The sequence below is a fragment of the Lachancea thermotolerans genome, assembly GCF_000142805.1.
Source record: "Lachancea thermotolerans CBS 6340 chromosome G complete sequence".
In the NCBI taxonomy this organism is placed as follows: domain Eukaryota; kingdom Fungi; phylum Ascomycota; class Saccharomycetes; order Saccharomycetales; family Saccharomycetaceae; genus Lachancea; species Lachancea thermotolerans.
In genome coordinates this window covers 1,445,142-1,459,719 of record NC_013083.1, presented here as the reverse complement: position 1 = coordinate 1,459,719, position 14,578 = coordinate 1,445,142, and the positions used below count along the sequence as shown (strand labels likewise).

Below are 14,578 nucleotides of genomic sequence, written 5' to 3'. Positions count from 1 at the left end.
TTCATTTATTAGATATCGAAACTATATCATCAGCAGCGAGGCAATGTTCTTTTATTCTCAATGCATTGATGAGATCGTTCATCCGGAAGCGTTCGACACCAGCTTCCAGTGTGGCGGCCAAACCTGATTGGAGGTGCCTTTTCGCTACTCTTTGTTCAAGAACATCGACGCCTAAGTCCAGTTTCCAAACAATTACGGCATGCGTATCTTTAAAGGTTGGGTAAATGTCCCTCCAATTGTCTTCGTCCAAAAGCAAGTAAAGACCCTCAAGCACAATTATTCTAGTAAATGCGTCAACGCAATGCTGACCTGTCGAAGGATCTTTAAGTGCGTGGTCAAAACCAGGCACGTAAATAGAGGGTACGCTTTCGGAGAATGTGTCGCTGATTTTATCAAATAGTGTGCCTGTATCAGCAGTGGTCTTGTTTACTGGCAATGTAGGTTTAATTGTACAGGTTTTCGCCAGCAGCTTGCACAATTGTAGGCAGTTATTGCTATCGAAGGTCGGAGGCGAGCCTCGACGTCTGTGAGCTTCAACGGGGTCGTCAAAGTGATCAAGATGCCTTCTTGATAGATGAAAACCATCCATAGGGACGATTTTAGCAATTTTGTAATCGTGATTTGAAGGCTCAAGGGGAGCAACGTTTTCCACTCTAATACTGTTTGGGAGCCCGCCAATCCCAACAACAACTTCAGAGCCATCGTTTTTGTCCACAAACTTTTTCGGCTGAAAGTCCTGATCTTGGACATGATTGAAGAATCCGTTTTGTACATCATGAAGCGACTTCTCCTCGAACTTAGGTATCCCCTCACAAAGGTCGATACGCTCATTCAAGTTTTCTTGTAAATGCGGTCTGGAACCAGACTCTTTTAGGTATTTGTTGTACCTGGAGTTGATTTCATGACATAGTTTCTCACTTATCGTAGATTTTCCTGAGCCGGGGGGACCTACGACAATAACAGCAACTCTATAATTTGTTTCGAGCTTATCAGAGAGAAATTTCAGGACTTGGTCAGCCAAACCCTCAGCAGTTTCAAATGTCATTTCCTTGTGAAGCTATAAAATCATAACCTCTCTAGACACCCAATAGAGCCCCTGACTTAATTCAAAAATCACGGGTAAGAGACACACTTGGTACACCGCTTCAAAGATGAATGATTTTGTAGAAATTAATCACTGATGAACCGATACTAGTCACCAAACGCAGGGAATGTTGCTTGCAACCTAAAATCTCCCTGATCCAAATGCTGAGATCTAACTTGATAATCGCTTAAAAGTGAAAATCAAAAAAAATATATCACTGCTTCCCAACATACACCCAAGTGCACGATGTTTTCGGTAGGTGTTAGATCTTGCGTCGGTCCTGTTGTCAGAAGGCCAGCCAATTTTAGGCTGGCGTCGACTTTAGTATTTTTAGAGGCGAACAAAGATGGCAAAGTCGCACAGTCCTCCCTGAGTGCGCTTTCTGCTGCAGAACAATTAGGCAACCCCATCAAAGCTTTGCTTGCTGGCAGTAACTCCACCGAAGCCGCTAAGCAACTGAAACTTACAGTGGGTGCCTCTTTGGTCGATCAAATTATTGTTGCAAACAATGAGGTTTACGACAACTACCTTCCTGAGGCGGTAACGCCCTTATGTCTGGAACTGCTAAAGGAAAAGGAGTTTAGCCACTTCGTTGTCGCAAGCTCGGCCGTTGGAAAGAACCTTTTACCTCGTGTTGGTGCATTACTTGATTATCAGCCAATCTGTGATGTTACTAAGATCGTTGACCCCACAACCTTTGTGAGACCAATATATGCTGGCAACGCGTTAGCTACAGTGCAATGCACTCAAGAAAAGAAGCTCGTTAGTGTAAGAGCTTCTTCCTTTCCCGCGTGCAGCGCAGGTTCCTTCGACGCGCCAACTTTAGAGGCGCCACAGGTCGAAATCGCGGAACTTGGTGTCGCATGGGAAAGCGAAAACCTGGTCAAGAGCGCCAGGCCCGATCTTGGGTCGGCCGCTAAAGTGGTCTCGGGAGGACGCGGTTTGAAGAACAAGGAAACATTTGACAAGCTTATTACCCCTCTGGCCGACTCTCTCTCAGCTGCGATCGGCGCTACCAGAGCTGCTGTTGACTCCGGGTTCTGTGAAAACTCTCTGCAAATCGGGCAAACTGGCAAGGTTATTGCGCCAGATCTTTACATTGGCGTTGGTGTTTCTGGCGCCATTCAGCATTTGGCTGGTATGAAAGACTCAAAGGTCATTGTTGCGATCAACAACGATCAAGAAGCGCCCATATTCCAGGTAGCAGATTTTGGTCTCGTTGGCGATCTTAATGAGATTGTGCCTGAGCTAACAAAAAAGCTGACTAAATAAGAACTAAATCTACGATGCTTCATAGTGTACAACTCTTTAGCCATTGGACCTTAATCTCAGCAAATTGCTGAATACGTAACCAGTAATATCAAAGTTAGCAAAACTTTCAAAGAAACCAAAACAACCCACCAGCCCTCGCTCAAACACCGCTTTGCAGCATCTGCCCTTTTTTAACAAGCGACATTCTGCAAATGGCCCCCGAGAACCGTGCGTTTGGGTTGCATATGGCAGCCGTAATTACTCGGGATGGGGGACGTTCCGGGGCTATCCTTATCGATATTTAGTCACATCTGTTTGGTTAAAAAGCTTGGCTTGACGCGTTCATTGTCTTGACAATTTCAATTAATCAACTTCGAATTAATATCTTCGCAACAATCTAATTTTCACGATAAGGACAACAAGAGGGAAGGTTGTCAATGAGGGAAGAGAACAAGCCTCTGCTTGGCAAAGAAAGGTCGAGGCAGGCGGGCTCTTACGCCTCACCCAACTCAGCATCATTTGATACAAAAAGCTCGAAGCGAAGCTTTGGAGCAATAGATGTGCACATTCAGTCCCCTCCGTTAATATCTAACACTGTTGACGATCATAACCAGCTGACGCTATGGCACCGCCTAACATACTATCTTCCGTGCTTTTCATGGCTCCCCACATATGACACCTCAAAACTTCTAAGAGATTTTATAGCCGGAGCTTCCTTAGCGTCTTTCCAAATTCCGCTTGCAATGTCTTATTCGACGTCCGTTGCACACGTTCCCCCGATATGTGGCCTTAATGCTTTGGCTTTCACTCCATTCGTTTATGCTGTTTTCGGCTCTGTCCCGCACATGATAGTCGGGCCTGAAAGTGCTATTTCACTGGTTGTTGGGCAGGCTATCGAAAAGCAAATGAAACATGATAAATCATTGGACGTGGTCAACCTTTGCCTTATCCTTACCTTCATAAGCGGCGCTATTCTATTTTGTTTCGGCATAATGAGGTTTGGATATCTGGATAGTGTGCTGAGCAGGGCGCTTCTCAGAGGATTTATCAGTGCAGTGGGCCTAGTCATGGTGCTCAACTCTCTCATTACGGAGCTGAAGCTTAAAAAGGTCTTCAACGATGCGCCCGGTCATTACCATGCGCCTTTTCAAAAGCTTATATTCTTATTTCACTATGCACCTGGTAATTATCATGTGCCAACTGCGCTGCTGAGTTTGAGTAGTTTTAGCATACTGATGAGCCTTAGACTGGTCAAAAAAAGACTTTCAAGGGTTTATAAGAAAGTTATCTTTGTCCCTGAAATCCTTATCGTTGTGGCCTTGGTAACTCTGGGTTCATATCATTTCAGCTTCAAATTGCGCTACAACATCGACATTGTGGGAGACATTGAAGTTGGTGATACTTCCAAGTTCAGAAATCCCTTAAGCAAAAAAAACCTGTCACTTTTTAGCGAGTTGTTTCACGCAGGGTTTATGGTTGCACTCCTCGGGTTTTTCGAGTCGACGACAGCTTCGAAGTCATTGGGTTCTAGCTATGAGCTCTCAGTGTCATCTAATAGGGAGCTAGTTGCCCTAGGCAGTCTGAATCTTGTTGGTTCAATTTTTGGTGCTTTGCCCTCTTTTGGAGGTTATGGAAGGTCGAAAATTAATGCATATTCAGGTGCGGCTACAGTTATGTCAGGAGTGTTCATGGGTCTCATAACTTGTGTCACGTCAATGTTTCTGCTTAACGCCATTCACCACATCCCAGTCTGCGTGCTTTCTGTGATAACAACGATGGTGGGCATTACGCTATTTGAAGAAGCGCCCGCAGACCTTAGGTATCATTTCAGATGCCGCGGCTACAACGAGCTTCTGATTTTCGCACTGACAGTCTTGACTACTTTTTTCTATTCTGTGGAGGCAGGCATTACTCTTGGATGTGGCTATTCTGTTATAAGAGTTATAAAAAACTCTACCAAGTCGAAAATACAGATTTTAAGAAGAGTTTCTGGAACAGACCAATTTGTCAATGCCGATGATTTCAATAGTTCCACGAACACATGTGTCGTAATTCCTCCGCGTCTTGATGACATTGAAGGAAGCCTCATTGTTAAAATCCCAGAGCGGTTGACATTTATGAACACCGAAGACCTTAAAACTCGGCTTTACCGTCTTGAGAAGTACGGATCCGTTAAAACGCACCCGGCAAGCCCGAAGCCGAGGAACAGAAACCAAACAAAGCATATGATTTTTGACATGAATGGGATGACAGAGATTGACTCCTCTGCTTCACAAATCCTACAGGAAATTGTTTTAAGTCTAAGAAAGAGGGGCGTTCGTGTTTACCTAGCAAGAGTTCCATTGATAGCCGGTGTTCGTGAGAGACTTGTGGCCTCAGGAGTCGTTGAGATGGTTGAGAAGTGTGACGCATCTGTGACGGCCGTCGATAGCGCGTTTGATGACTGGTGTTTTAAGAATATTCAAGACGCCTTGCGAGTATCAGATGAAATGGATGTCAATTCTGTTGTCGAAGTTGCCAGCGAATGCACATCGATATCAGGTACTTTCTTGCATTCTTCAGCGGTTTGAGATCCGCTTGGTGGTACTTCATGATTATTACATATATTATTTATTATTCCCGCATTATTTATTTTAGGAGCTTTTCTGTCATTTTCTAAGTGTTTTATTGTTTTGGTGCCACTAAATAACAATAATCATAGTAACTTTACATAGGCAACTTATATGACAAAGCACACTATCTTATATGATAACATACCTTGTTCCAGACAAGACCCTAATAGGTGCACAAATTAAGTGATAGTTGGAATACTCTGTTGTCCACTATACATTCATTTGAGCTCCCACAGCTCCCGAGATCAACAACCTGTTTAGAATAGTGTTGATCAAGGCATTTATGGCAGGGCACCGACCGCTAGGATAGAAGTGTTTTAAGGGAATCTTTTCAGGCTTGGCAGGAAGACACTTGAGCTTTTGAGCGTCAAGCTCAGAGATCATAAAGGCGCTTGTTGAGAAGCCAGGGCTGCTCTCGAACGAGAAGGACTAAGGTTAAGCCACGAGAAAGTCTGGAGTGAAGGGAGGGAGGATTTGAGAGCGATTTAATAAGACTTAAATAAGGTAAGTGAGGGCAGAGAACAAAGTTAGTGACTGGCAGTCTCGTGCAAGCCGCAAACATATTGCCGAGATACTTAGCACTACAAAGAAGAATTTGCTTACGCGCATATGCTGTTTTTTCATCGAACCCACTACGATGAAGAGCGGAAATAATTAGGGCCTCATAATGCTGTAAAATGTTCCTTCATATCTACAGATATCTTTTACCCGCATAACCTCTTACTGCAACAACAATATCTACCAGACACACCATGGGCTTATCGCGATTCAAGCGCAGGTCCCACAACTTATGATATGCACCTTGCTTGACCTGCCTCTTTTCCATAAGCTGCCCTCTCGTCAATGCTATACATAGAATCTCTAGGAAGAGTAATCCAGGATCAGCATGTCGTAGGTTATTATGAGCTTCTGGATTATGATGAAGTTGGCGGTTAATAGCCTCTATACGGTCGCGATTATTCTTCTATCCGAGGATCCTTCCTCCTTTCTTCTACTTAACCTCATACTGAGCCTTGGATGCAGTAGTAATTATAGTTATAGATCCGGAGACCTAGAGCAAGCCTCATTATCTCTAGTGTTCCTCATTATCTCTGATGTTGTTCCTTCGTTGTCTCAGAATATCCTTGTTCCATTATTGTTTTATGACACAGCATCGTAATATCAATATACTATGAATAGTAAAATTATTGTCTTATAATCATAACAAGGCAATTTGGCCGAGTGGTTAAGGCGTAAGATTAGAAATCTTTTGGGCTCTGCCCGCGCAGGTTCGAATCCTGCAGTTGTCGTTATTTTTACATCTTCATTATACATTCACAAATGCAACACTATTGACTCACGAGAGCTCTCTTAATAGAATAAAGAAAGGAAGCTTGCACAGATTCTAGGGCGAGTAATAGGGAGGCCCTTTTTCCTTAAGACTTGTTGACAGTTTCCTGCCTTCGCGTGTCTAGCCAAATCTCATATAGCTTATGTCGCAGTGTTAAAGTTATGGACGGCAGATGTACTGAATGGCCAATAACCCATTTCAATGGCAACGATGAGGAAAGAGCGGAGGCCAGTTCACTATGTGCTTGCCGGAAGATAGGGTTATCGAAGTTGGCGGCCCCTCATGGATTGTAATAAGGTGTCAACGCGACGGTGGTCACGTGATAATATAATATGATTATCCTTAAGATGGTGGCAAATGGCGAAAGCTTCCTCTCAAACGTCACTTGGTAAACTCGCTACAAGCACCTCAAGCAAGATGGTATGTGGCTACTTAGCACTTAGAATCGGAATCTGCATGTGCAGCAAATAGGATTACTAACTTAAACTATGATTGTGTTAGGGTCAAGGTGCATCAACTTACGGGAAGGACAAAAAGAAGAAGGACAAGCAAAAGCCAAAGTATGAGCCTCCGGTACAATCGAAGATTGGTAGGAAGAAGAGAAAGGGGCCAGCAACTGCAGAAAAGCTACCTAGCGTGTATCCCAGCACGCGGTGCAGACTAAAGCTGCTGCGAATGGAACGAATCAAGGACCATCTTCTGCTTGAGGAAGAGTTTGTGACGAATTCTGAAATTTTGAAACCCTTTGAGAAGAAACAGGAAGAGGAGAAGAAGCAATTGGAAGAGATCCGTGGAACTCCTCTTTCGGTTGGAACTCTGGAAGAAATTATCGACGATGACCATGCAATTATTACAAGCCCAACTACGCCTGACTTCTATGTGTCAATTTTGTCATTTGTCGACAAGGAGCTGTTGGAGCCAGGCTGTTCAGTCCTTCTGCACCACAAGACCATGTCTATAGTGGGGGTCTTACAAGACGACACGGATCCCATGATTAATGTGATGAAAATTGACAAGTCCCCAACAGAAAATTATAGTGATATCGGTGGTCTAGAGTCTCAAATACAGGAAATCAAAGAGGCAGTTGAACTTCCGCTAACCCATCCTGAGCTGTACGAAGAAATGGGCATCAAACCTCCCAAAGGTGTTATTCTCTACGGTGCCCCTGGTACAGGTAAGACACTACTCGCAAAGGCCGTTGCAAATCAAACATCTGCTACTTTTCTCAGGATCGTTGGTTCAGAGCTGATTCAGAAATATTTAGGAGACGGCCCCAGATTGTGTCGGCAGATATTCAAAGCGGCTGGCGAAAATGCTCCCAGCATCGTGTTCATAGATGAAATCGACGCAATTGGTACAAAGAGATACGACTCCAACAGCGGCGGCGAAAGAGAAATTCAGAGGACAATGCTGGAGCTACTGAATCAGCTAGATGGATTTGACGACAGAGGAGACGTTAAGGTTATCATGGCAACGAACAAAATTGAGAGTTTAGACCCGGCTTTAATTAGGCCCGGTAGAATCGACCGTAAAATTCTATTTGAGAACCCCGACATTACTACTAAAAGAAAAATTTTGGCAATTCACACTTCTAAGATGAACTTAGCTACGGACGTGGACCTTGATAATCTTGTTACATCAAAAGATGACCTTTCCGGTGCAGACATCAAAGCAATGTGCACGGAAGCAGGATTGTTGGCACTGAGAGAGAGAAGGATGCAAGTTACAGCAGAAGACTTCAAGCAAGCAAAAGAGCGCATCTTGAAGAACAAGGTCGAAGAGAACCTCGAAGGGTTGTATCTTTAGTTTTCTACTCTATAGAATGATCTAAATAATATTTGGGCAAAATATTTTTTTTACAGCCGGGGGGGGCTTCTATTAAAAAGACGTAGGACTCTACATCACTACTTAAAAAAAAACATCTCCCCTAAGTTACTTGCTAGACACGCTGGCTACTCGATTTTTGGAACTGTTCTGTTGATACGAAGTTGCAATTTGACCCTGAACTCGAATCAGTGCTAACTAAAGTAACCGATATCCACCGTTACTAACACGCTCTCAATAATCAAACCACCGACTATGACCAGGGGCGGTCAACGGAAACAGGAGAGCTACGACGAAGTAGTGGCAGGGCACGACCCAGAATCATATAAACTCTCCTATACTGTGGGAGTTGCTGAGAACCAGAATTCAAAGTTTCGCAAGACAATGGAAGACGTTCATACATACGTCGAGAATTTCGCATCAAGGCTTGATTGGGGTTATTTTGGAGTTTTCGACGGACATGCAGGTAATCAAGCATCCAAGTGGTGCGGCTCGCACTTACATACAGTTTTGGAGAAGAAGCTGCTGGGAGATGAAAGCGAGGATGTCAGAGAAGTGCTTAATGACTCCTTTATATATGCAGACCAGCATGTCAACTCAGACCTGGGTGGAAATAGCGGCTGTACAGCTGCAGTTGGCATACTTCGATGGGAAGTTCCTGACAGCGTCCCCAGCGAACAAATCGAACTTGAGCAACACCAGAGAATGCTTTATACTGCTAACGTCGGAGATACAAGAATAGTACTCTGCCGCAATGGCCACAGCGTGCGGCTCACTTACGACCACAAAGCCTCTGATATACTTGAGATGCAGCGAGTTGAGGCCGCAGGTGGGCTTATAATGAGAAGCCGCGTCAATGGTATGCTGGCTGTTACAAGATCCCTCGGAGATAAATTTTTTGACAGCCTAGTAGTGGGAAATCCATTTACTACGAGTGTGGAAATAACCACCACAGACCAATTCCTGATAATTGCATGCGATGGCTTATGGGATGTTATCGAAGACCAAGAAGCTTGCGACAGCATCAAGGATATAGATGACGCCAATGAAGCGGCTAAGAAGTTAGTACGACTAGCACTGGAAAAGGGTACTACCGACAACGTTACGGTAATGGTTATAATTTTCGAAAACAATTCATAAACAGCCTTCTCCAACAAACTAATAACACCTCACTCGTTTTATTCTAGCTACTTAACTTCCCTTTTCTACTTCGGAGCGCTAAATATTGAATTCGTTCATATCTAGTCCGCCTTGTCCTTCTGTATTATTCCAATCTAGTCCCAAATCATTGAAGTCATTCAGTGTTAAATAACTCTCTGGATTTGCCGAACTGACATCCGTTCCCTGGTTCCCGTTGGTTCCTTCGTTGTTCCCGGGGGTGATAGCAGCATTAAAACCACCTTCGTGGGTGTTGTCTTTACCCCCGTTAGCGTTGGAGTTCATAGCATTCTCCCCAAAATCAGCCAAGCCCAAATCATTTTGCTCCATGCCACCAAACATAGAAAGGTCCAGGTCATTGAGCTCGTTGAAGTCGTTGGCGTAGGCGGCACCCGTTGCCACATTGTTGTTGCTCCCTCTGGAGCCGCTATCAGCGCCTGCGATACCAGTTTTAGAGATTTCATTGAGCATAGTGCCCGGCGTTGACTCCGGGAAACTCGTCGCAGTATTACTTGTTTCAGGTTTCTGCACTTCGCTGAGTTTCTTCCGTGCTTCCTCCTCCTCTTTGATTCTTTGCTTCTCTGCTTCTTGTTTCCTTTCCTGTGCCTCCAGGGCAAGCTTGTCTACGCAGCTCTTGCTTGCGCTTAACGTCAAATCCAAATCGTCCAAAACTGAATGAAACGCATGCACCTTATCGCCCAGTGACTTGTACTGTTTTTGCGTGTACCCAGGCGCTATATCAGAGCTGAGCTGGATGCTTTTGATCTGCTGCTGTACAAGCATTTCTGCAGCCGTTTTCATGATTTCGTCAAAACATTGTGTAAGTCGGCTCTGATGTACAGATTCGCTAGCCATAGTACGGAGAAGCGCGCGGCAACTTCTCTTTTTGCTGACTTTACGTGAGCTGGTGTCTATGTAGATGTCCTCTGAGATGCTAAATGGCATTAGATGAACACATACATCATTAACGACGACATTGAAAATTTAAATAAAAGATGTTCACGTGAGTCGAACGTGCGAGTACTCGTGTATTCATGCCAAATTTCAGTCATTATCAACGTAAAGCCTCATAGCCAATCAATATGGTTAGAACTTGCCTGTACAAAGCGAGGTGGATCCAGAGTACTCAGGTGAACAGAAAATTTTCAGGAAGACACAGCAGACACCCCTTCCTTTCGTGTTTTTGTTTTGAGAACTGGATTTTTGGAATCTCAGCAGCGTTTCAGTACCTAAAACATATTGACTTTGAGATGTTTCGTCTAAGTGGTGGAAGAGTCCTTCTGAGATCGGTCAACACTATCGGTAGACGTACTTATGCCGAGGCCGCTGGTGACTTTTTGAAGCTGCAGTTCGCGCTACCTCACCAGACGCTATTTGCTGGATCCAAGGTGACACAAGTTAACTTGCCAGCGCAATCTGGACAGGTGGGTATCTTGGCCAACCACGTTCCTACCGTGGAGCAGCTTTCCGCCGGCGTTGTTGAAGTTTTCGAAGGCAGTTCTTCCAAGAAGTTCTTTGTCTCTGGCGGTTTCGCTACTGTTCAGCCAGACTCTACCCTGTCGATCAACTCAGTTGAGGCATTCCCTCTAGACTCCTTCTCGCAGGAGAACGTTAGGTCTCTGGTTGCCGAGGCTAACAAAAATGCATCTTCCTCTGACGAGAAGGTTGCCGCTGAAGCGGCCATTCAACTCGAGGTCCTGGAGGCTTTGCAGGCTGCTCTGAAGTAATCGCATTTTAAATACAAGCAAGCGCCGTCGAAATCCATCCAAATTTCGTGCAATTCGAGGATTAAATATGGCGCTCAAAACGCCCCAAGACTCTTCATATTCTAGTATTCGAAACTCCCAATACATGATTTACGCCATAAGATGATATTAAAAGCTGGCCACTGACGCTCGGCAGATGCCGGCGGATTTGTAAGTAATGTGCCGCAGTAGATGGTCTTGAAAGAAGTTACGATGATGATGATTCTGTAAACAGCATAGGGCAGCAGTCTGGGAACATGGCTCGAGGGGCGCCTTTGAAGGCATGCGAATCGGGCGTGCTCAGAAGCAAAGCTCAACCTTATCGATCACTAAAAGTTCAGGCCTGAAACTACGGCCAGTCGTATTCCTCATTGCACATCTTTACATGTAGGGTTGGTGGCACACAAGAGCGATACTTCAACTCACAACTGAGTGCTCGTACATGTGGTGTATATCATTCAAAACCGAAACTCGAATTAAGCCTGAAGGGCACAGACCACAAACACGCGGGCAGCATCTTTGAACTGCTACAACATTCTACGAGATGAGGTTTTTTTTAGTTTCAGGTTGTATCGAACTACGCGATAGTGAGGTTGAAGCATGCCATTACAGCTGCCTGAATTTTCATTCATGCCAAGAACATCCTCATACCAATAGAAGATGTGTGTTTACAGACCTACGAGGCAACCAATTATTTGGAATAGTGCAAGTAAGAGTCACTGGAAAATGGGAGGTTTGACCTGGCCGAAAAACAGCTCAAAAACGCTGGCGTCGTTTCGCCCAAGCCTAAGATAAGAAGCTTGACGCAGCGTTATTGAGACTTCGAAACTCGACGTCAGAAATTTAGCGGTACTGGTGCCGGCCAGAACACCTGAATGCTTAGAAGAAACCTTTATCTGCAATGCGAGCGGAGTCCAGCGACATGGGAAGCGAGAACTCAGCCTGCAAGATGAGCTGATGAACCTATGCGCTTCTGGTTCCAAGTCGTAGATTTGCGGGGAACAATGCATTTCCTAGAGGGCGCGAGAATTGCAGTGCTCTAAAAGCAGTTTTTTTTTAAACTGATTCGAGATCAACATTCAGCAATGTAGATGTTGCGAGATCGTGCAAATACCTCGCGTTCAGCCTCGGTATATACCGTACCAATGTCTAGAGAAAGGAGCTAGAATAAGCGGCCGTGGATCGTGCCTAGAACAAAACATCAAGGCCGCAGCCCCGTTCGGCCAGGTTGGCGGAGGCCCCCGGGATGCAGCTACCTTCAGACTTATAACCTAGCCCTTGGGAGGGCGAGCTGGCGCGTGTGAGAAACCCAACAAGAAGCTTTTTGCTCAAATCTCACCCGAACGCGCTCGAGGGGTTATCACGTGTCGCGATAAACGCAGCAAAAGGCAAAGCGCACGAAAACGCGTAAACCATTAAGTACCGCGATGATAATTAGCGAAAAACACGAAAACGCGAAGACCGCCAATTAAAATGCAAAATCCTTCAAGCCAAGGAAATAGTTTCTAAACCGCGCAAGCTTCCTGGAACTCTGGTTACAAGAACGGGACTCTTAAAGGTCGAAGCTGATAAACGGCTTAATTCCTTCACAAATCCCTGGAAGAGCAACAGCTCCTAGTTACATTGAATTGCTTGATATTGCTCTCTAGCTGCTCACGATAAACCGAGTACACTTCATAGCGCTTGAACTATGACACAAGCGACCTCGAGGACACCAACGTTTATCCAGCTGACTTCTAACAATGGGCCGCTAGCCCAGATTTGGTTGGCTTCCAATATGTCGCATACGGTTTCGAAGAGCGTATCTCAGCAGACAGATATTGTCAAGTCAGTCAAAGAGATAGCGCGCGTCGCTGGGTGCTTGGAAGATGCTGAGAGTCTTGAGCCTATTACTCTGCGCGCATCAGGCGAACTTCTGCATGGTGTGGTCCGGGTTTACTCAAAAAAAACGTCCTTGCTACTGAATGACATCAAGGACACATTAACCAGAATGATGTCGCTATTCAGGTTCAATCAACCTTCATTGACCTTGCAGCTCGAAAAAACGACCCTTACAAATCCCAGCCAATATCTACTACAAGATGCTGTGACCGAGCGGGAAGTGTTGCTTGTGCCAGGTCTTGAGTTTTTAGACGAGCAAGCAATTCCAAGGGGGTTCATGGAACGCGAGGGACTCACGGAACGGCATGTACAAGGCGCTGCTCCGTGGGAAACTTCCATAGAAGTGGGCAGAAATTTAAGGCCGGGTGAAGAACTCGGTCACAACACTTCATCACTTGAACTAGACTTTGATCTAGATAACACGCAAACAAAAGCTTGGGGCGAGGGTACCAATACGACCATCAACAAATCTGCACAAACTAATAGTGCTCTAATTGGAGACGACGATTTCCCTATTGACGATATTAACGATTGGGACCTCGGGATTAGAGATCAGTCAATCGAAGCTCACAGTGACCTTGAAACAGATAGGTCTATTGAATTAGGGCGAAGAGCTGTCCCTGGCGCATTACCGCAGGAACACACAGAGTTCGATTTCGATTTGGAGCTGGAAAAGGAGCCTGAGGAAAGGGGTACTGAGCTCAGCCCAGAGCCCGAGGAGATTTCGAATGTTCCAATGTCGTCGCCTCCTAGAGGTAGAAGACAACGTGCTGATGCATCTAGGTTGAAGCCGCTTATCACAGATTCAGAAACAGAGCTTAGAGATGACACTGTGAAAGTATCAGGGGTCAATCCAAACTCTCAAGTTTTAGTTCATCACCAGCATCGCCCAGTTGAAAACGCAGAAAAAAAGAGGCTCTGGGCCCAGGTATCTGAGAGTATTGATTACTTACCACAGTCTATACTGGGTAGTCTACTGTCTTATTCAGGAATCAAGAGAGCTAGGACATTCATGAGAGAGCCTCAAGCTATCGAAGAAGAACCTCAGCTTGAAGCCTCTCTTGGTTTCGATGAAGAAATAATAACAGGGCATGAAGAAGCGGAGGAATTTCCTGCCCCTTTTGATAGCGACGGAGAGGTTGAGCTGGAAAACGAAGCAGCAAATAGCACCAGCGTCTCTGCTGGTACTCAGGAGTTCTCAAGCTCTCAACTTGGAGAGAGATCATCTCCCAAAATACAACTTGAAACGGGAGAGTACATTTCAGAAGGGACCCGCGAATTAGCTGGGCAGCTCAGAACCCAGTTTCTGGACTCAGAGACTTTGAAGTTCTCCGAATGTCTGGAATTCAAAGCTGATAAAGATCAGCTAGGAGAACGCATTACAAAGAAACAAGCTAGTAAGGTCTTCTTTGAACTTTTGTCGCTGGCAAACATGGACTGCATTGATTTGGGTCAGGAAGCGGATTTCGGTGAAATTAGCCTGACAAGAACGGACTCTTTATATAACAAATTTGTAGCAGTATAGGATTAATGGACAAACATATCGCGTAATCAAACTTGAGCAACATATCTTCGGCGCCTTTTGAACATAGATTTAAGTGGCAGGTGGAGAGTTGTGTTCCGTATAATGTTATTTTTTATTTTACGTTTCCTATTTATAAAAAATTTTCCGCTGAGCTACTAGCTCATCGCA

At 44.9% G+C, this 14,578-nt stretch overlaps 8 protein-coding genes and 1 non-coding gene across 9 annotated transcripts, besides 1 other annotated feature; 7 read left to right on the top strand and 2 right to left on the bottom strand.

Annotated features, from left to right (window-relative positions):
* Position 1: 1 nt before the first annotated feature.
* On the bottom strand, positions 2–1,045 carry YFH7 (Yfh7p; the record flags this gene model as incomplete). Its single annotated transcript, XM_002555717.1, has 1 exon — positions 2–1,045. One exon carries the CDS (start codon positions 1,043–1,045, stop codon positions 2–4), a length of 1,044 nt encoding a protein of 347 aa, XP_002555763.1.
* Positions 1,046–1,330: 285 nt separating this feature from the next.
* AIM45 (Aim45p) lies at positions 1,331–2,356 on the top strand (the record flags this gene model as incomplete). The annotated part of the gene is made up of 1 exon (XM_002555716.1): positions 1,331–2,356. One exon carries the CDS (start codon positions 1,331–1,333, stop codon positions 2,354–2,356), a length of 1,026 nt encoding a protein of 341 aa, XP_002555762.1.
* A 416-nt stretch (positions 2,357–2,772) lies between these two features.
* Positions 2,773–4,905, top strand: KLTH0G16764g (uncharacterized protein; the record flags this gene model as incomplete). Its single annotated transcript, XM_002555715.1, has 1 exon — positions 2,773–4,905. The coding sequence occupies one exon, from the start codon at positions 2,773–2,775 to the stop codon at positions 4,903–4,905; it is 2,133 nt and encodes a 710-aa protein (XP_002555761.1).
* Positions 4,906–5,834: 929 nt separating this feature from the next.
* Positions 5,835–6,095: a long terminal repeat.
* Positions 6,096–6,154: 59 nt separating this feature from the next.
* On the top strand, positions 6,155–6,236 carry KLTH0G16720r. The gene has a single exon. It is a non-coding gene; the product is annotated as a tRNA-Ser (tRNA).
* A 398-nt stretch (positions 6,237–6,634) lies between these two features.
* RPT2 (proteasome regulatory particle base subunit RPT2) lies at positions 6,635–8,083 on the top strand (the record flags this gene model as incomplete). Its single annotated transcript, XM_002555714.1, has 2 exons — positions 6,635–6,697; positions 6,779–8,083. The coding sequence occupies 2 exons, from the start codon at positions 6,635–6,637 to the stop codon at positions 8,081–8,083; spliced, it is 1,368 nt and encodes a 455-aa protein (XP_002555760.1).
* A 273-nt stretch (positions 8,084–8,356) lies between these two features.
* On the top strand, positions 8,357–9,241 carry PTC1 (type 2C protein phosphatase PTC1; the record flags this gene model as incomplete). The annotated part of the gene is made up of 1 exon (XM_002555713.1): positions 8,357–9,241. The coding sequence occupies one exon, from the start codon at positions 8,357–8,359 to the stop codon at positions 9,239–9,241; it is 885 nt and encodes a 294-aa protein (XP_002555759.1).
* A 78-nt stretch (positions 9,242–9,319) lies between these two features.
* Positions 9,320–10,204, bottom strand: MED2 (Med2p; the record flags this gene model as incomplete). The annotated part of the gene is made up of 1 exon (XM_002555712.1): positions 9,320–10,204. The coding sequence occupies one exon, from the start codon at positions 10,202–10,204 to the stop codon at positions 9,320–9,322; it is 885 nt and encodes a 294-aa protein (XP_002555758.1).
* A 137-nt stretch (positions 10,205–10,341) lies between these two features.
* On the top strand, positions 10,342–10,986 carry ATP16 (F1F0 ATP synthase subunit delta; the record flags this gene model as incomplete). The annotated part of the gene is made up of 1 exon (XM_002555711.1): positions 10,342–10,986. One exon carries the CDS (start codon positions 10,342–10,344, stop codon positions 10,984–10,986), a length of 645 nt encoding a protein of 214 aa, XP_002555757.1.
* A 1,708-nt stretch (positions 10,987–12,694) lies between these two features.
* Positions 12,695–14,410, top strand: MCD1 (kleisin alpha; the record flags this gene model as incomplete). The annotated part of the gene is made up of 1 exon (XM_002555710.1): positions 12,695–14,410. The coding sequence occupies one exon, from the start codon at positions 12,695–12,697 to the stop codon at positions 14,408–14,410; it is 1,716 nt and encodes a 571-aa protein (XP_002555756.1).
* Positions 14,411–14,578: the final 168 nt, after the last annotated feature.